Genomic DNA, 21,284 nt, shown 5'->3' with positions numbered 1-21,284 from the left:
CCAACCCTGTTAGCAACAACCAACATGATAACCCTCAGCCATCTGCCTCCACCCTCAGCAATCATCTGGTGCTCTTTTGAGCAACAGAACACTGGCTTATATTGCTTCAGAAGGAGTCTGTAATTGAAGACAGCTGCGTCCTGACGAGGGGGCGGGGTCAGCTCTCCAATCAATGGAGGCCGACCAATCAGCTGCTCGGGGAGAATTTCAGGAAGCCATTTCCTGAAACACACACTCACAAATACACAAACTACAACACAGAAACTGGGGAACGTAACACATAGCTATATGAGTTTTATATCTATTGACCATGACAGTGCACTGAGTGATTAGCTGAATTGCTGTTGTGGTTTTCAGATGTATCTGGACAACTTAAAAAGGGTTTATAATGTGCCTGTATACTGTACAATGTGTCTTTGTCCCTTGTGTGGCAGTACTGAGGCAAAACTGTGGCAATACTGCCCTCTCCTGGCAACAGCTGGAAAACAGCTTTTTACTGAATCACTCACCTCTCATCCTACTCTGTAGGTTTAGTAAAGCTAATATCCCTGCTGACTTATGTACCTGTACTGTTCTTTGTTCTACAAATAGTTATGCAACTATATACATGAATGAATGAATGAATGAATGAATGAATGCTGGTCAATGATATATTATTATTATATTTATTTATTCTGGAGTTAGCATTTTATTATTCTTAAACCATACATTTATAGAAATGCATTTAGAATGGCAATTGTCATGCTTTTTTAATGGAATGCAACTTGAACGAAAGCAAAACAATGTAAAATATGTTTCAGAAATCTGACCCCCTCTTTCTCCTCTCTGTCTCTGCAGGATTCCCAGACGGTAAACTGACAGATTGGTGGTCCACGATGAGAATGGAGAGATAATCGCGCAGAGCCGCCCTCCCATCCCTGCCGTTTGTGCCAATGGAAGCAGCGTATTGATCCATACTCCCAGACTCATCATGCCTCTGCCTCCCAGATAGCATCTCTGAGGACCAGGCCTGCCCAGCAAGCCTCGCCTGCACCATGGCAGGAGAGACTCAGCACACGTACGCTGTCAAAAAGCTGGACGCTGAGTTCAAACTGCAGGATGAGGGCACTGCACTGGAGCAGTACAGCAGCAATGAGAAAGCCACAAAAGAGTCTTCAGAGCACTTCTCAAGTTCGGACTTGGAGGAGCGGACAATCAGCAGAGGGGCCAAGTTTGTAGACAAGGACAGGGACTATACTCAGCAGCGCGAGGCTGTGATCCGACCTCAGCAGGCGGGGAAAATAGACTTCAAGTCACTGCAGAACAAGCCTAAGTTCGCCAGCAACAGGACGTGGCCCAGTGGCAAAAGCAGCCCCCAATCCCCCAGCGGAAAGAACCGGAGCCGAGACAAGGGTAAGCGGTCAGGGAAGTCGGAGCGCGGCAACCCACAGCAGCTATACAGACTCAGCATCATCAACCCACGCTCTAACCCTACAATCGGCATCGCCTACCCACAGCAGAAGGTCTCGCCACCCAAGAAGCTGGAGGCCAGTCGAGGCCCTGTGTCGGGCAGCTACAGGTTCCACGTGCCCAGTATACCAGAGCGAGAGGCCGAGCTGCAGCAGGAGGAGCTCAACTACAGCCGCTGCTTCCAGGAGACCTCCTCCAATCTCACCTCCCCAAGCTATACCTCACAGGCACTGGGAACCACAGGTGGGACATCCACACACCAGCAGCCACCCCAGCAGCAGCAGCAACCAGGCCCAATGGAGAACAATAATAACACACAGCCAAGCGGCCAGCTGCTCTTCCCAGACTTTCAGTTGAGTGGCTCCAATGACTGGCAGTCTCCAGAAAGGACTTTTAATGGTTCTAACTATGGGATTTCCTCACAAAAATCCACAGTTCTCTCGGAGGTGAACAAGGCAAATGTCAGCTTTCTGCCATTTCAGTACGGATACCTCTTATTGGAAGACTCAAACCCAGACCCTTTTCCCTGTGATCAGAACCCCCAATCCCAGGACTATATAGACTCCTCTTTGACTCCTGCCCAGGTGACTCTTAACTCTTTTACCTTTCAGACATCTGTGGAGGGGCAGGAGGGGGTTCAGAATAACACTCAATTCAACAGTGACCAGCGACAGGACAGGTCTTCCTACCCCCATCCTCCACAGCCACCACAGTACCTGCAAGCACCACAAGGGGCCACGTCCTCTATGCACTGCACCAGGGGCCTGAGTGAGGACTCAGCTAGTAGTGAGAGCTCTGGCTCTATCTCCCAGCAGTCAGATCAGGGTAAGAGTTCCCTGCCAGATAGCACGGACACTTTCGTCCAGGCAGACAATCGGGATGTAGCCCTCACTTCAGGGAGCAAGAGGAGTTGCCACCCCAAAGACAGTGCTGCTGCCAGCCAGAGAACACACATTCAAGCCAGTGTACACCATGCCAGAAATATTGCACAAGGTCCAAACTCCCAAATGCACTTTTCAAACAAAGCCTACAACAGCAGCCCTCGACTCAATAGCATCCACATGGGCTCAGTGCCTTTTGACAAAAGCGTCAACACCAAGCCCCATAGTAGGTTACCACACTCATGGGAGGGACCGAATAAGACCTTTTCACCAGCAGACCAAAACACTATGGCTTATCCTAATATGAATGATAAGTTTCAGAACCAACCAGCCGTCGATCAAAGGCCAAACACATCCAAAAGCAGTAGGATGCCATGGCAGCAGATACGCCTAACTTCTGTCATGCCAAACCAAAACAGGACTGAGTTGTCTAGGCAACAAAGCAACCAAAAGCTCACTTTTTTGGTAGCACCCTCTGACTGGCAGGATGACACTAAATCACATAAGAATGGCTCACTGAAAAGCCCCAGCTCCTTCCAAAACAATAGACCTAGTGAAGGTCTATCAAACCCAAGGCAAGAGAGTGTCAAACAGGGCTGCAGTACAATACCACATTTTAAAGTTGAGACAAGTCACGCACAGGTCTGTGAGTCCAAGAATAAGCCTATATATTTTGGAATGAATCAATCAGTACCTGGGGCATCATCAAGTACATATGGATATCCACCATTGCAGGTCCCACCAATGGGACTTATGATGGTGTCACCATATGACTCTCCCTCGCCCTCCCCAATTCATAACCCAGCCTCTAGCAGCACATGTTCCTCACTCTCCCCAGCCTCAACAAGCCCTGTCAACCTCTCTGAGGACAGTCAGATATCAAAGACTGGGCATCCCCCTCCATTTTATCACCAGCACCAATTGAAGGCACAAGGACCCACAGATCACCTCAGCACTAACTCTCACCATTTCCACTCAGACGCCTCCCGTAATCTGCCTTATGCCCCAGAGAGGGAAAAAGATGACATGATGAGCTACCTGCAGAATAACGAACATCAAAAGCCTAGTATGGAAGGCAACAAGGGCTATATGGAGGGCTTTGGGGTGGAGCACCACCCACCTCCACCACCATACTCTGCACATCAACTGTTAGCCACGTCTTTAGCCACGGCAAACCTTGACCAACTGGATGTGCTTCTCACGTGCAAGCAGTGTGATCAGAACTTCACTAACCTGGCCTCATTCCTTGGCCATAAGCAATACTGTGGACAGCATGCATTTTCACAGAAAGTGGACGACACCAGAACAACTCCAGGAAGTTCAACACAGTTTCACAATGACATGACAAAAGATTCATCCTCTGGGACCAGTTTATGTCAACGTGTCTCCATGCCAAGGTGTCCAACTGACCTTCACCTGTCTCTCCTGGGGCTCAATAAGAATGGAGAGCTGATGTCTGACAGCGAAACAAAAGGAGATTCTAAGGATGACCCCATGAAACTTAACCTGTTCACTGGGGCAGGTAACCTTCCCGTCTCTCTTCCTGACTTGGAGATGGAGGATGCAAAATTAGATAGCCTAATCACTGAGGCTCTAAATGGACTGGGCTATCAGTCAGACAATGCAGAGATTGACAGCAGCTTCATTGATGCATTCGCAGATGATGATCCCACCACTGTCAAAGTATCGTCAAACAGGCAGACTCTGACAACCAAAGACTCAATGGTCTTTGAGGGCAAAAGCAAACAATCTACTGAAAATGATAGGTCTCTGACACAAGGAAAATATCTTTATGACTCAGACAAAGCGAGCCTTCAGACAGACAACAACAACCACACAGAAAGCAAACTTGAGAAGACCACTCTGAATTTTGAGCAGGATGAGAAAATCAACATCAAAAAAGAACTATCTCATATAAATTCAAGGATCGCCTCGGGGGAGAAACAGAGGGAGCAAGAAAATAAAGTGAAAGATATAAGAAAGCTGTGCAAGAGTGAAAAGGAAAACACTAACACTCCAAGGTTTCTCTTATCCAGCACATTTTCAGAACGTTGTGGAGTTCGACGCCTCCGGGATAGCTCTTTGTTGAGTGGCTCAACCTCTTCCCAAGTCTCCTCTGCAAACAGGAGTTCCCCAACCCCAAGGATTGCAGCAAGGGAGAATAAAAGGAAAAGGACCGGTGCCGGTACCTGGAGCAAAGAACTCATCCACAAAATAGTTCAACAGAAAAACAAGTTACACAAGCTCCATGTAAAAGGCACCAAAAACCTCCAGTTCTCACTGGTGATGGAGAGATTGACACCCACAGTGCCAAACCCTACATTTGGGGAGTACGACTATGTCTCAGACTCAGATGACGAGTCTGAGCCTGTGAAGATAGCAAGCCAAGGTCGCCTGAGCCAAAGCAGCCGCTGCAAGTACACCTACACAAAGGAGTGCAAATGGAGGGCTAGGAGTGACAGGGACAGTGCAGCATGGAGGCACGAGTCAAAAGAGTGCTTTGAGTTAAAGAAAGCTGAAGATGTCTCCTTGTCTCTAGAGAAACCTGGCTCTCACCAGAGACTTCGGAGGAGAGGCAGCAGGTCATCCACTAGCAGTGAAGTCAGCACGTCTGTGAGTATCTCCAGCGATGGCATCAACAGCCCCAAAAGCACTGACCGCACAGACTCAGACTGTGAGAAAAGGGTGGAGATCAGGAGGAAAGACTCTTCCGAGCAGAGAACCTACGAGCGATCTCCACAAAAGTTATGCAAAGAGTCTAGCACACAACTAGCACTGACATTCACCAAATCTACTCAGAGGTATAGCACTGATAAGACTTTCCTCTCTACTAATAAAGACACGTCAATGGCCTTAAGTATCACTAACTCGAACATTGAAGATGTTGATCCAGTATCAGGGCTACTAAAGGTGGGGAGTGCAGTGAAAACCCTTGAGAAATGCAGAAGCACAGATGTGTCCCAAAGGGAGAAGGACGACTCATTTAGCAGACAAACTGAAACGAAAGCAAGTTCAGACAAAAACGCACCACTAAGAACAGCCGTCAAGATCTCCAAAGGGGAATCAATAAATTTTCAGTCTATTAGTTCTGATCTCAAATCACATCAGCTTCAATCAGCACATCCTGCCACAAACAACATGGAAGCACATTCTTATAATAAATTCAAAAAAGATGAAACCATCTCAAAGGAAAAATCTGTACACAAAAGACGAGAAAGTGTGGGATGTCAATCTATACAGCCGCATTCAAAGCTATCAGACATTTCTATGTTTGACAAACACAATGAGAGTGTCTATCCAATGAAAGATCCAATGACTTTCACTAATGACTTAGTCCCCAAGTCCACACCTCTTTGCAGTGCACTCATGGATGAAGTGTGCCTGTCTCCAATTGAACTTCAGGAGCCTCTGCCACAGAAAGATACATCAGATCTGATCCCATACCCCCTAGAGCAGGACCAGAGTCTTATGAAGTCTCCTCTCTCATTTGACACATCGTCAATGTTCGGGGACCTCTCAGTGGCAGGATTTGAAAATGGCCTCTACACTGACATTCCAATGCACAAAGAAGGTTTCAACTCCTTAAATACCACCAATGACAAAAAGGAGGTGTTTAGCTCATCATCCTTTCTTTCTCCTTTCTTGGATCAGAGGGACTGGGGCCTTATGGTCGATGTCAGCCCCATGTTACCGGATGAGATATCCCAATACAAAGACGGCTCTGATAAATTAAATGAAAAGAAATCAGATTACAATCATGTTCCTTTGTCTCTGCCAGACAAAATAATTGACTACAGTACAAATCTCAACAGCTGTGTGTCAGAAGATGAGCTAGAGATAAAGAGGATTGTGACCGAGTTGGAAAATCAGCTCCAGACAGCCAAGCTGAGTCCACCACTGCTTACTGAGGAGTCCCCAAAGCAGCTGAAGATGAGCAAATTCTCCCCTCTGCGTCTGGACGACGAATCTGAGAATGAAGACACTGGTCTAGATATGTGCTGCCCTGTGCAAAGCATGGCGCTGGCAGTGTCAATTATGCCATCTGACCCACATTCAGAGTCCTTTGCTGAGCATAGTCTACCATGGTCCAGTCCATTTGAGTTTGAGTTGATGGAGGGACAGCATACTCCAACCCATGATGAACCCATTGTCCTTGAACAATTTAGCAAGAAGGATGATCGTGAACACAGTATGACAACCACAACTTCAAATACAGAGAAAGTGAAAGAACAACTGAAACAGGAGGACCACAGAGATGAAGACATGGATGTTGACAAGAGAACTGACATAGAGAAATCTGAGGAGATTCTAGAGAGTAAGGCCTATGCCGAAAACCTGATGAAAAGCCTGGAAGTGATATCAGATTCCATTTTAAAAAATGATCCGATAACACCTGAAGAGGAGGAGCCAATCCTCACCTCACGTAAGAGCCCAGCACACTTACACAGTGAAAGCCAAACTCCATCTGCTGATGCTGCTGAAAGCAGAGATCATAATGAAATGGTGATTCCTGATGAGGCGAATATTAAATCCACACACTTTAAGTCACAGCCTCCTCTCTCTGAAAAAACAGAGCTCCCATCTGATGTAAAAGAGATTGTTTCACTCCAGCCAACTGAGTCACTACATAACAACGACAGTGGGTCAGAATTCAAAGACATCCCAATCATGAGCAATGTCACTGAAGACAATAGTGTTATAGAAACTGATTATTGCTCAAAAACTGAAATGGATAATCAACCAATGGCTGAGGAGACCTGTGAGAACCAGAAGCTAGAGGACTATGGGGATGAAATCCTTGAAGCCAAAAGTGCCCTCCCTGATCATACAGAGCGTCTAGATACTACCATTGATGAGCATACAGTGCTTCTAGATACTACCATTGATGAGCATACAGAGCTTCTAGATACTACCATTGATGAGCATACAGAGCCTCTAGATACTACCATTGATGAGCATACAGAGCTTCTAGATACTACCATTGATGAGCATACAGAGCTTCTAGATACTACCATTGACGAGCATCCAGGGCTTCTAAATACTTCCATTGACGAGCACACAGAGCTTCTAGATGCTTCCATTGATGAACACACAGAGCTTCTAGATACTACCATTGATGAGCACACAGAGCTGCTAGATACCACCATTGTTGAGCATACAGAGCTTCTAGATACTACCATTGATGAGCATCAGGAGCCAGTGGAGGACATCAGTCTCAATGCTAAGTCCGTGAGTCAGCCCTCCAATGGGTCCAACCTAGCAGAGCAGGAAATGGATGTCAACTTGGATAATAAGCCTGAAGAGGTAGAAAATGCATCTGAGGAACAATCCATATACATCCAAAGTAACTGTAAGAGTGTATGTCCTTCACCATCTGCAAATGAACAGACGGAGGACAGTTCAACATGTGTAATGAAGGAAGACAACATTGAATCCAAAAGTGCAATACAGAATGAAGTGCTAAGTCACACAGTTTCTCTGAGGTGTAGCCCCCCCGTGAATGATATTGCCAATCAATCAACCCATGTCTTCATGGAGACTGTCGCAGTTAAGCCTTGCAGTCCACTGTTGATGGAAACCAATACAGAACATGCTAGCCACATATCACCCTTTTCCAACATTGACTCAGATGATGAAAGCACCATGTTGGTCATTGCTGAGTGTGACAGTGACCTTGACAGCGATGCACACATGGAACATACACCTGAGGACAAAGAAACAGAAATGGAACCTGAATGTGAGGCTAACCATAGACAAATAGAAACGATTCCAGAAGTGGAATACATCCAGGAAAAAGTTCCCTTACATCTCATGGCATTTCCCCAGCACTCACCATGCAAAGATGATTTGCAGATGGACGAAAGGCTGGATATTATTCCAGAGGATGCTCCTCCATCCAGTCCTGTTCTACCAGCTTCTCCACACACACCTGTGGACAACCCTAACACACAAGAACAAGAACATTCACAGCCAATCACATGCAATAATATAGATACTATCCCAGCCTCAATCCAATCTCCCAAGGAGGAAAATTGTGACGACATAAATGCCAAAGAAGCACTGCATATTGATGACTCATTGACCATAACAGCTGAGATGGAGTACTCTTCAGTAAGTCCTCCTCAACTGGACTTGGGAATCACAGACAGTAAAATATGTAGCACTGAAGCCTGCATTCCCTCTCCTCTACCCTTGACCATTGCAACAGAGGAATCTGAGGCAATGGAGGCCCTTACGAAGAGAGTCTCTGTATCACTGTATGATTTCAAATTAAGCCCACTGAACTACAATTACATTCCAGATGAGCCTCCACAACTGAGTCAGTTTGATTACACTCCTATCTCCCCAGCCAATGTGGATGAGGAGGAACCAACCATCAAGCAGAGCCCCAAGGATGACTGTGAACCGTGTGATCGTAGTGATGACACGACATTGACATCAGACAAAAGACTGTGTGACATAGAGACAGAGGTACCTATGAGTCCAGACCATACAGCCAAGCAAAGTCCACCAGATGAATCTTTGAACAAGAGCAACATCCAAAATGACATAAAATGTCCATCCATTTTACTGGGTCTCCCTTCTCAGAGCACTGCTCCGTCCACTGGCGATTTGGACATTTGCCCGGCTCCCCTTCAAACGATTGATTATTTGGACTTACATGTTGACTTGCTGAAGAGAGTGGATCCAGAGGCCCTGGATATTTATAAGGTCCCTAGTGAGCTGAACACCCTTGCTTTTATAAAGGACATCTCAGATAATCAGCACACACCCAAACCATTGATGATCTGTGAGAATGAGCCAACCCCATTACCATCAGACCAAACAGAATCACTAACAGTTGAGGAAGGTCAGTGCTCAGTAACCCACCAGCAAGAGGAAGAAACCACGCAGAAAAAGATACATCTGTGTGAGATATGCTCAACGTGTTTCCGGACAGTGCAAGGATTGAAGAGACACAAGGCCATGAAACATTTGATCAGGACTGAAAGAAGCCCAATTTTGGAAAATGCAAATCATCAAGGGAGTCTACACAGTTACCAAACATCCCAGTCTATAGAAACAGGAAACAAAGATGATCTAGAGCTCCTGGTTCCACACACCTGTTTGCAAACAGAAAGCAATGAGTTTTCTGAGAATCACTGTCCTGAGACAAGTAATAGCTCCTTCGTAACCAAACAAGGAGAAACAAATTTTATCCTGGAGAACATCACAAGTGAAACAAATATGGCAGTGCCAGCTGATGACATAGTCCAGCAAATGCCTCCTCAGTTTACAAAAGCCAAGAAAATCTACAAACCACGGAAGAACAGAAACAAGGAAGTGAATGTGAAGCCTGACCCATTCTCTGACGAGCTTCTCAATATATTGAAAACAGACATATTACAGGCTATTACTCCTGAATTCCAAACCCGGGTAAAGCAAGGATGCTGCAAGTCACCTGAGAAACAAGACATAATCAATTATCTTGTAAACCACAAAGTTACAGAGCAGGAGGAAGTCCCATTTACTGTAACAAGTAACAGTGGCATTGAACAGATGCCAATGTCTCCAATAGAGATTACAAATCTGGCTATGGACTTGACTCAAAGCAACAATGATACAGAAGAGGTGAAAAGCACAAATCTGCCAGAGATCATCAATGGAGTAGCGGAAGTTAGTATGGAAGTATCTGTAAGTAAGGATATTAGTAGAGAGTATGATATGTCTAGAGAGAATTTGTATGAAACAAAAGAGGCATGTGAGCAACAAACTAAAGATGAGAGTAATGCCAAAGAGATACTGGGAGAGGTTGCAGTAAAGATTGAACGTGAGAAAAACAGTGGCCCGACAGATGAGGTGGATAATCTCTCCTGTTTTAAATCTTCTCTTGCAAGCCCTCCAAGCCTAAGCGCTGATTTGAATGCTTTTCTTGATGATGAAAGCACATTCTCCCAGTTATTCCCCACTAGGAATGAGGAACTGAAAAGGAAAAAATTTGCAAAGGTTTATGGTAAGAAGAACAAGAAGCAGAAACTATCAACCGATTCACCATTAGTTCAAGGCTATCCTCCTCCTGACCTATATCTCGAAAAGAAAGATGACTATACAGAAAATCAGATAGACCAAACATTTGTCAACAATCAAAATGACCCTTGTGAATATGAAACAATATCCATTGACGATGCTATCATGTTGAACATGTGTCATAATAGCACATTAAAGAGTGATTCCAAAAAACTATGTAGCATGAAAGGAGACACAACAGACCACAAAGACAATCATGAGAATGGTGTGGACCATGGCAGTGACTTCCTATGCCAACCTGAGAGCACTATCGACAAAGCATCATTGTCATGGAGTGCCTCCAACGACTCCGTTACTGATACTGTGATCTCCTCTGACCCAACTTCCTGTAAAGCAGAAGCCCCAACCCCACCATGTCCACTTCCTATTATAGCCTCTTCTGCACCTTATACTGGAGAGCCATGTGCTACAGACAACGTGTCTCCTTTCCACAGCATTGACATCCCAAACCTCAATACCACATTCCAGCTACCCGAAATTCAATTATTTGACTCCAATAAGGACATCCCATTAGAAAGACCCATTGGCACTGATTATGCAGAGACCAGAGACACTGCAAAGGCCAAGAAGCTCACAGAACGCAAGGGAAGGAAACGACAAGAGGGCAGCGTAAAGATCAAGGACAAACAGTACAAGTGCAAGGTGTGCTTCACCTGGTTCCTCACCCTGGGGGAGCTCAACTTCCACAAGTTATCCCACAATCCCTCTCCACCTCCCACCTGCTACATGTGCGTCCAGCGCAAGTTCAGCTCCCGGGAGCAGCTGAGGGACCACCTGAGGGAGAAACACGCCAAGAACAAGGCCGGCATCTGGACCTGTGGCATGTGCCTGAAGGAGATATCAGACGTGTGGATGTACAATGAGCACTTACGGGAGCATGCCACGCAGTTTGCCCGCAAGGGCCAGTCACACAGCGCTATCCTGGGGAGTCTGCCAGGCTCTGGCATGCAGGAGTCAGCCGTGAAGAACTTCATCACCTCCATCATGCAACGCCGCCCCAGCAAGGCCAGCAGAGAGTCCAGTAAGGTATTCAACAAGGAGAAACTAGCCGTAGTAGAAAACACAGAGCAGGAGGTGAAAACTACAGAGGTAGCTCAGCCCAAAGTTGTCAAGCCTAAAGGGAACAGTGAAAAAGTGGGGAAACCGAGCACGCTGACACCAGTTGAGGTTCTGCACAATACAGAGCCAGTGCCAAAGAATGTGGAGATGCACCCCAACTGTAAAGACCCCTCGAGAGACTGCCACCACTGTGGCAAGCAGTTCCCCAAACCCTTCAAGCTTCAGAGGCATCTGGTTGTGCACAACTTAAATAAGATTTTTCTGTGCCACAAATGCCCAGTAACCTACCAGGAGCCACATGAACTAAAATATCATCTGAAGAATGAGCATGAGGAGGTGGATGAGCTTGACTCAAAGCATACCACCCTCTACACCTGTGAGCTGTGTGCAGACGTCATGCATGTGATCAAGAAATCTTTCATCTGCAGCACCTGTAACTATACCTTCTCTAAGAAAGAGCAGTTTGACCGACACATGGAAAAGCACTTGTCAGGAGGGAATAAGATCTTCAAGTTTAGAGGCGTTCTCAGACCTATCAAGACATCTCCCTCCAAAGAGAACGATGAGTGTGAATTGCCAGCTAACAAAAAGAGAAAAATCCTTACTGACAGTCTACAAGAGAACAGCTCTGACAGTGGCATCGCCAGCATAGCTTCACTGCACTTAAATAAGAGTGCTGAGATGCCAGTTCTGAAACTCTCTGTACACACAACAGAGGACTCTACACAGACCAGTGCAGGTGAATATCATACTGAAAATTATGCCAGTGTGAAGACGGAGGACATGGCTGAGGACTACTCTGACATGCTGGTAGAGCTGGAGCATTGTACGTTTCACCTGGGCTCTGAAGGTCTCTCAGCTGCTACACCCAAAACAGAGGACATTGATCCCAGTCCTTCACCTAAGCTGCCTGTTAGAGACATTGGTGAGGCCGATGGCAAATCATTCACAGAGCCATGTGATGTGAAGGAAGAGCATGATCCACTTGAGAGCAGTATAGCTGAAAAGGAAAGAGAGTGCTTTGCCAATGCTAAGCAGAGCACTCCTGAGAGCAGCATACAGACTACCACAGCAGAAGCTGAAAAGAAGATACAGAGCGGAGATTCCACGGCATCGGATGAGGAGTTGTATGTTAGTTTCCGTGAAAACCTGATCAACAGCTCAATTACACCCGATACACATGATATCCACCATCCTCCTACAAAGCATAAATCATCTACCATTGTGATGGACCAAATGAGGGAGGGTGAGCTGGGGCAACAGACAACCAGCCCTCACAGCCATGACAACAAGCAGAATGACAAAACCTCCACACCCAAGCCCCGTGAAAACACTAAACACAGCTCCAACAACAGCCCCAGGGCCATGGAGTTAACACCAGTCCACCACACTAAGATCACTTCCCAGGGCCCAGCATCCAATGAGGACAAAGACTCTGCGAGAAGAGAGCAAAAGAAGAGGAAAGAGATGAGGACACCTCACAGTTTACAGAGGGTCTCCTCGTCTGCCACATGGGAGAACCTTGCTGCCGACGTCAAGACCAAAAATAAGTTCCGTCCCAGCAAGTGCGAGAGTCCGGCAGTTCACAGGAAATCGGACGACTCCAGCGAATACCCGGTGCTCTCTTCAGTGAAAGAAGATGTGGTCAGCAACAAAATAGTCTCCAAGCACAAAACATCAGGGAGTCTAGGCCTTCAAGCAAAGAGAAGCTCCCTCGATAACTGCACGCCAAGGAAAGCAGAGATGGTGCATCATATTAATGGGGATTACAAAGTCAAAAAAGGGCCTCTTGGACGGCCTCTTCATTACCCAGTTTCTAAAGCGTCAGCGCTTCCTATGAACAATTCCTTGAATAAGTCTAGGCCAAAGACAGGGGTGAGGTCCATGGAGAGCCACTCCTATAGGACAGCAGAGTCACAGAACAACCTCCTGAGCCAGCTGTTTGGCCAAAAGCTCACCAGTTTTAAGATTCCTTTGAGGAAGGACACTTCAGAACCAATAAACTGATTGCGGGAAGGATCTGTGGGATAGAAAACAAAGAGACTGAATAGTTGTTCACGTTATTGATGACCAAGACAATTCATGACCATGAATGAGATTGCATGGCTCTCTGTGAAATGTTTGTCTAAATACTTATGTTGTCACTTTATTTCTTCTTCTCTTGTAAATGTGTTATTACACAAATGTGAGGAATAATGGCAGAGATTATTTTATTAATCTAGAATGAAAATGCTAGTAGGGCAAATCATTGACTAATTCCTGCTATTCCTAGGTTGAACATTATCTTTTTCAGAGACTATATTTCATTAAAAAAATACAAAAAGAATACTTGAAAATATATATATATATTTTTTTTTTTACAGCTAATGCATGTCAGTTTCACAATCAAAAAGTGTTCATAGAGAATATTGCTTTTTTTAATGCAACAGGACCAAATGACCTTGCACCTTTTGTATATGCTTCTCCAAAAATTACTCTATTTGTATTTTTACCTTACTGTACTTCATTGACATTCATTATATTAGCTTTTGTATAAACATTAACTGGTGCTATGTTATTCTTTATTGTAATGTGAACACCAATGTCCTCTAACTGAAGGGAACATGAGATCTGTAGCAGTTGCATTCATCCAACCGTTTGTGCTGGTTCTCTGTAGTTTCTTTAAAAAAATTGTAAAAAAAGACTGTGTAAAACCTCCTGTAGTAAAATATTCATCTGTACGTCCTTAGGAAAGAAAATTAGGAAAGCTTGCATCTGTACAAACTCAGGTGCATCCAGGGACAATTCACAGTCCTGAGACCTGTTTTAGGAGATTCTCCCATGCACTGATATTACCACACACAAAACACACACTCAGTCCTCCATGTCTGTCCTCCAACTGTTTAATTATGAATATTATTTACTAAGACAAAAAAGGTGCTTTATCTTGTTTATATGTATCTTACATTGTATTATATTGTAGGTAGATGATTTTCTGGTGCAATGCTCAATGTCAAAGTTTTATTTTAATAATGTGCAACAGAATCAGAGAGAGAGAGCGAGAGCGAGAGAGAAAATACATGGAAATGCAATGCCTCTTGTATTGTAAAGTGGTTCACTTAGTGCCTCTTAAAGTTGGTTATTAAAAATATGCATTGGTTTCTCCGCGCTTGTTTCTTCCTTTTGTTTATGGCATCTTTTGCAAATGTTCCAACATCCGTCCCTGCAGACGCCCGCTGTCACCACAGCATCATAAATTGAAAAACGGTGAAGGCCGTTTGTGCCTGGAAGCAAAAAGAGGTGCACCGACAACCATAACAGCATCTGACTCACTCTTCTCTGAACACTTCAATGAGCTGCTAGCTCATTATCTGAAGGAAGAGCACAAATGTAGCCTTACTACAGGGAACATGAAACCAGAAGCAGGAAACATTCATCAAACCATATGTACCAGGCATATGGGACATTGTAAAGCAAGCCAACTAGGACTGGTACAATTCCAGTTTTTTTTCTCTCCCCGTGCTGCCTTCATGAAGCTCTTTCACCGTGTGTTAAGTGGCTTCTATCCCTACATAAGCCCAATCTGACATCATATAGGAATAAAAAGCCATAGGACACAGCGGCAGATAGAGACACAGGGGGCGGGGCTGGGGTGGAAGGGGGGGGTTCTCTGTCCTCCTCACGTCATCCACGGAATGACCCAGCAACCTGAGAGTGTCGAGGGAATGAGAAGAGAGACGGATGATAGATGGTGGGAGGGAAGGTAGACAGACAAGAAGAAAAGTGAGAGGTTATTTTCTCATTCAAGGACCTCAGAGCTCAAAGAGACAGCTTCTGGGGAATACAATAGACATGCTTCTGAGTGTTATAAAAGAGGCTGTGGTTCTCTCACACACCATTGTTGTGTCCCAGAGGAGAATGTGATGACTTTACCGTGATAGAGTCAGGAAGGTCAGTGTGTTTAGATGGATTGCATTCCATTGTTTGCGTATGTGTCCCTGTTGAATGTGGACTGTTACATTCATCCAATGGGATTCTCAGTAGGTCCAGTGCTCCACTCAGCATTCCTCCTTCACTTTGCAAGTGGTCCATTCAAAACATAACAAGAAGCTCTAGCATATCCCATCTGCTCATTTGGACACGTGTGGTTCATTGGTCAATCGCAAGTCAACATTTTATGTGGTGAATTTATATTGTAATACAACCCAATTATTTTGGCCATTATATCATCAAAAGCCTGCAAAGTCAGGATGCCAAGTAGTTCATTCTCTCTGTGTAGGTGCATCCAAAGGTTAATAAGAAATCATCCACACCAAAACATGAATCATATCCTGTGTCAAAATGATGCACACGACTTCAGCAGAACATGTGTGCCATATGAATCACATAATAAGACCGTTGAATATGAAAGGAAATGTGTTTGTCAAATTAAGCTGTCAGAATTGTGACATGGGGACACTGACATGCATCATACTCGGCTGTTATTTTTGTTAGTCTGTATTTAGTTCAGTGACATTCTAATACAAAAGCTCTGTATATGCTGTGTACAAAACCATATGAACACCTGCTCTTTCCATGACAGACTGACCAGGTGAATACAGGTAAAAGCTATGATCCCTTATTGATGTCACTTGTTAAATCCACTTCAATCAGTGTAGATGAAGGGGAGGAGACAGGTTAAATAATGATTTTTAAGCCTTGAGACAATAGAGACATGGATTGTGTGTGTGTGTGCCATTCAGAGGGTGAATGGACAAGACAAAAGATTTAAGTGCCTTCGAACAGGGTATGGTAGTAGGTCCCAGGCGTACTGGTATTTGTGTCAAGAACTGCAAAGCTGCTGGGTTTTTCACGCTCAAAAGTTTCCCGTGTGTATCAAGAATGGTCCACCACCCAAAGGACATCCAGTCAACTTGACACAACTGTTGGAAGCATTGGCGTCAACATGGGCCAGCATCCCTGTGGAACGCTTTCGACACCTTGTAGAGTCCAGGCTGTTCTGAGGGCAAAAGGGGGTGCAACTCAATATTAGGAAGGTGTTCCTAATGTTTTGTTCACTCAGTGTCCTTATTGACTATATTACCTTAATGATGTCTTTAGATTGATTGGACTCATTCGGCATCTACAGGTGTCCTCCATTGCTTCTGGTCAGCAACTGTGGGTCGATGAACACACGATTAAACAAGGAAACCAAGTAGCCTACTTTTCATCACAATCTAGCCTAGAAACGTGTCAAATAGAATGTGCGAGCGCCGCACACTGCTGTCAGGCTTCCTCGTATCGTCTGGTCTAGGAGGGAATTCTCCAGAGGCGCAGTGATGCAGGAGCATGACAGGAGCGCTTTGCACTTTGAAGTAGAGTGACATTATCAGTAAGTTCTGGCCTTGAAATAGCATTGCATTTCTCTCTCTCTCTCTCTCGCTTGCTCGCTCAGTCTATCCTTTCTCATTTGATCTGCCACTCTCCTCCTCTCTCCCTACTGCTCATACCTTTCTCTCTGTCTCTCTTTTTACCTTTCTCATTTGATCTGCCACTATTTCTCTCTCCGTACTGCTCCTACCTTTCTCTCTCCCTCTCTCGCTCAGCCACTCTTTTTCACTTTCTCATTTAATCTGCCACTCTCCCTATATTTCTCTCTCTCCCTTACTCTCAAATTTCTACCATCTGTTCCTCTACCTCTCCCCCATTCTCTCATTCTCTCTAATATATCTCTCCATCACTAATTCTCCCCTTCCTCCTCTCTCTCTCGTTCCCTCTCTTCTTCTTTACTCTTGCTCACTTCCCATTTTCTCCCTTTACTCTCTCTCTCCCTCTGCCCATGTCTACCTGTTGCTCTCCCTTTTTTCTCTCTCCATCTTCTCTTACTCTATTCCCTTCACTCCCTCTTGTTTTGTCTCTCCCTCCCTCTTCCACCACCTCCTCCTCCTCCTCCCTCTTTGACACACTCGACCCTCTCCAAATCGCCTACCGCCCTGACAGATTCACGGACAACGCAATCGCCATTGCACTGCACACTGCCCTTACTCACCTGGACAAAAGGAATGCATATGTGAGGATGCTGTTCATCGACTACAGCGTGGCCTTCAATACTATAGTGCCCTGTAAGCTCATTACAAAGCTCACAGCCCTGGATGTGAACCCCTCCCTATGCAACTGGGTACTGGACTTCCTGACGGCCTCCTCGAAACACTGATTCTCAACATGGCGATTCCATAAGGGTGCGTCCTCAGTCCCCTCCTGTACTCCCTGTATACCCACGACTGAGTGGCCTCACACAGTTCCTACTCCATCATCAAGTTTGCTGACGACACAACAGTAGTAGGCTTGATTACCAACAACGATGAGACAGCCTACAGGGAAGAGGTAGGCACTCTGACTGTGTGGTGCTAGGTAATCAACCACTCTCCCAGCGTTAGCAAAACAAAGGAGCTGACTCTGGACTTCAGGAGGAACCAGGCTGGACACGCCCCCATCCTCAACGAGGTCGCTGTGAACACGGTCAATAACTTTAAATTCCTCGGCGTACACATCTCAGAGAAGCGGAAATGGTCTAACCACACGGACACCGTGGTGAAGAAGACACGACAGCGACTCTTCAACCTCAGGATACTGAAGAAATCCGTCCTGTCCCCGAGGGTCCTGACAGTGTTCTACAGGAGCACCATCAAGAGCATACAGTCGGGCTGCATCACAGCCTGGTACCGCAACTCCACCGCCGCGGACCGCAAGGCGCTTCAGAGGGTGATACGTGCAGCCAAAACACACCATTGGTTGCACACTGCCTGCCCTAGAGGACACCTACAACACCAGGTGTCACAGGAAGGTCAAGAAGATCATCAGGGACCCGAGCCACCCGAGCCATGCCCTGTTCTCCCCACTTCAATCACTCAGACAGAGGTAGTACAGGAGCATCATGGCAAAGACTGGAAAATAGTTTTTACCCTCAGACTGTCACCCTATGGTCATTCCCCCCGTCTACTCCCCTATGGTCATTCCCCCCCGCTACTCCCCCTATGGTCATTCCCCCCCGCTACTCCCCCTATGGTCATTCCCCCCCGCTACTCCCCCTATGGACATTCCCCCCCGCTACTCCCCCTATGGACATTTTCCCCCCACACCCCCTCAATGGTCACTTACCTTACATGCTGCTCCCCCTATGGACATTTTCCCCCACCCCACAAATTACTCTGCCCCCACCACAACGACATTTATCACTGTTGCAGTTGTTAGTATGTATATTAGAGATTTTTTTATTATAATTTGTACCATGTCAATGGTCTTGATGCTCCCTCTATGGTCATTCCCCCCAACCACTAAACAGTCTTTCCTCTGCCTCCACCCCTATGGGCATGTATTTATTAATCACTGCTACAGTTATGATGTATACACTGCTATTTCTATTGCTGTTTTTTTATTACCATTTATATTATTCTAGTCCTGCATGTTGGAGCTCGGAGCCTAAGATTTTCACTGTACCCTGCAATCCCTGTACATGTGACTAACAAACACTCTGAATTTCTCTTTCACTCTCTCTCTCTCTTACTCATACTCCTCATCCTTTCCTCCCCCATCTCCCCTCCCTCTCTTGCTCCTTCCCCTATCTTTCCCTTCTCTCCTACCCTCTCCCTCCCTCCCCCTCCTCCTCCTCCTCCTCTCGACCTCTTCTCTCCTGTCTTTCTGGCGGTATGGTATGTTTGGCTGCTGGCTGCTGTATGGCTGCCGCTGAGGGAGGTTGGGAGATTGGGGCTAGATAAAGACGGGCTGCTGGTCAGCGGTAATGACATAAAGGCTGAGGGGCAAAGAGGTCACCTCTATCGGGATTTTTTGGCTCCAGCCTTAACAGATAAAGAAGGAGGGAGAGAGGGGGAGGGAGGTAGGGAGGGAGGGAGAGCTGTAGCGTGAAGGACAGAATGAACCAAACGATCCATCTGCATCATTCTCCGCATCGGGGAGAACCCTCCCTACATCACAAGCATAGAGGTTTATGATGTTTTTCTACCAGGATGATGTCTCTGAAATTACCACAGTGTTTTAGAAACACACAGAGAATAACGTATGAATAATGCAATACAAACAAGTTCCCCCGGCATGAACAAAGGAGACAAAGGAGTCTTTGAAAACTAACTCAGCCCCCGACAACCATCAAAACACTATCTGCCCCTTTAGAATTTACAGGGGGAGTAGATGAGTAACTACACAGGAAAAGCTACCTTGGGACTCACACCTGAAAATAGGAGTTAAAGTAAGTAGGTCATTTACAGCAGTATAACATAAAAATGAACAAGGAGATACAGTCTATGAATAAACAGATGAAGGTAGTAACAAAAGGAAATGGAGCAACATCAAGTCAGCATAGTTTCTTGGAACACAGAACAATAAAAACATATTAGAGCCCAGCCAGATATCCGTTAGATCTTCTATTTAACAGAATATCAGTGGGGAGCCTGGTGTCCTGTAGTGCCTATGGGGCCTTTATCTACAAGAACATTTGTAATTTTCCCAGTTACTTACAGCACAGGAACAGACAGTGCACAATAGCTAATAGTGGTTGTTTGATGTTCCAGATTTAGCAGGAGAAATAAATGGGGTTGCGATGCAGGGGCTATGTACATAAAGCAATCGCCTCGTGCTTCGGCTGGCCTCTGTGTTTGCGTGCTTGTATGTGCCTGACTGAAACAGTTGGCGCTGAACAGCTTGTTTCCACAGAAGTGCTGCCCTAATACGTATGGTAATCTGACATTTTCTATAAAGGTTGCAAGATAAATCATTTATAAACAGTTTAGTTGTCCAAAATAACAATGTTTGGATGACTCTTTGAATATATATTTGAAGTTTCTCCTTCTGATATTTACTGCTATTCCAACCGTTTTCAGGCAGTGTGGAACCTCTATAGAAGACTCCAAATTTAAAACATCACCACTACAGACTTGGGTTCAAATACATGTGTACTTGAGTATCTGGTATATAAAATACTGGTCGAATCAACATTGTTTCAACGTTATTTGTCAACGTATTGTGATGTGGAATCTATGTTGAAAATACAATGGATTTTCAAAAGGTCATCATTGACAACCTGTTTTGGTGGTGAAATTTCAACCACAGAATTATGTCATCACGGTAACCAATTGTCAACATAGACAAACCTTGTATAAAATCTGTTGAATTTGTACATTTGAAACAATATCAGATCTTCAACGTTATATCCTGTATCAGAAAAAAACAATAGGCTGGGCAGCACCTCCTACTGGAGAGTTGATTTATCTACAACAGTGGTCACCAACATTTTCTGGGTCAACGTCACATTTCGCAATCAAAAAGCAAGCCGAGATCTACTGCCCAGATTTATTTATTTTTTTACGTTAACCTCACACAAACAGTTTTGTAGGAATGAGGTTTGGGCAGTAGGCCTAATACATCATCACAGCATATTGGCTATATGATTGGCCTGCCAATACTGTTAATCAGACCATATTATATTTCAAAACTCGAGCTTTGATAACAAAATAGATCAGTTGGTTTAGTACTAGTGAGGCATTGTGGAGCATAAATTTGAATAATTCGCTTTTTTATTTTACTGGACTGATGGTACCTGCATCTGATGATCAACAAGGTCAAATCACGACGTCAGTGATCTTCAGGTCGAAAAGACGGAGCTCTAGAATGATGCTTGAGGTTCTGACTTGGAATTCCGAGTTGGATGACCGTTCAAAACTATTTTTCCCAACCGCCTCTCGAGGTCCCTGCTCTCTCCTTCCTTTCCTCCGGTGAGACTGACCAGAGAGGGGACACCGTCTTCCACCTGATGGCGAAACTCGAGTCGCACCGCATCTGCCTCATGCACAAATTAGT

At 45.2% G+C, this 21,284-nt stretch overlaps 1 protein-coding gene and 1 long non-coding RNA gene across 2 annotated transcripts in view; one reads left to right on the top strand and one right to left on the bottom strand.

The window, feature by feature from the left end:
- LOC106573312 (zinc finger protein 469) overlaps positions 1–14,600 on the top strand; it is a 157,033-nt gene extending 142,433 nt beyond the window's left edge. The window contains exon 3 of the mRNA XM_014148259.2: positions 838–14,600. Within this exon, the coding sequence (XP_014003734.2) occupies positions 1,035–13,463 (12,429 nt within the window). The 5' untranslated portion in view covers positions 838–1,034 and the 3' untranslated portion in view covers positions 13,464–14,600. The remainder of the gene's footprint in view (positions 1–837) is intronic.
- On the bottom strand, positions 14,321–21,188 carry LOC106573313 (uncharacterized). Its single transcript, XR_001321309.2, has 3 exons — positions 21,025–21,188; positions 16,519–16,590; positions 14,321–15,143 (listed from the first exon to the last, which is right to left on the bottom strand). It is a non-coding gene; the product is annotated as an uncharacterized lncRNA (long non-coding RNA).
- Between the last annotated feature and the right edge of the window lie 96 nt (positions 21,189–21,284).

The sequence above is a fragment of the Salmo salar genome, chromosome ssa16 (assembly GCF_905237065.1).
Source record: "Salmo salar chromosome ssa16, Ssal_v3.1, whole genome shotgun sequence".
NCBI lineage: Eukaryota > Metazoa > Chordata > Actinopteri > Salmoniformes > Salmonidae > Salmo > Salmo salar.
The sequence above is the reverse complement of the archived record's forward strand: the minus strand, read 5'-3'. Positions and strand labels throughout refer to the sequence as shown.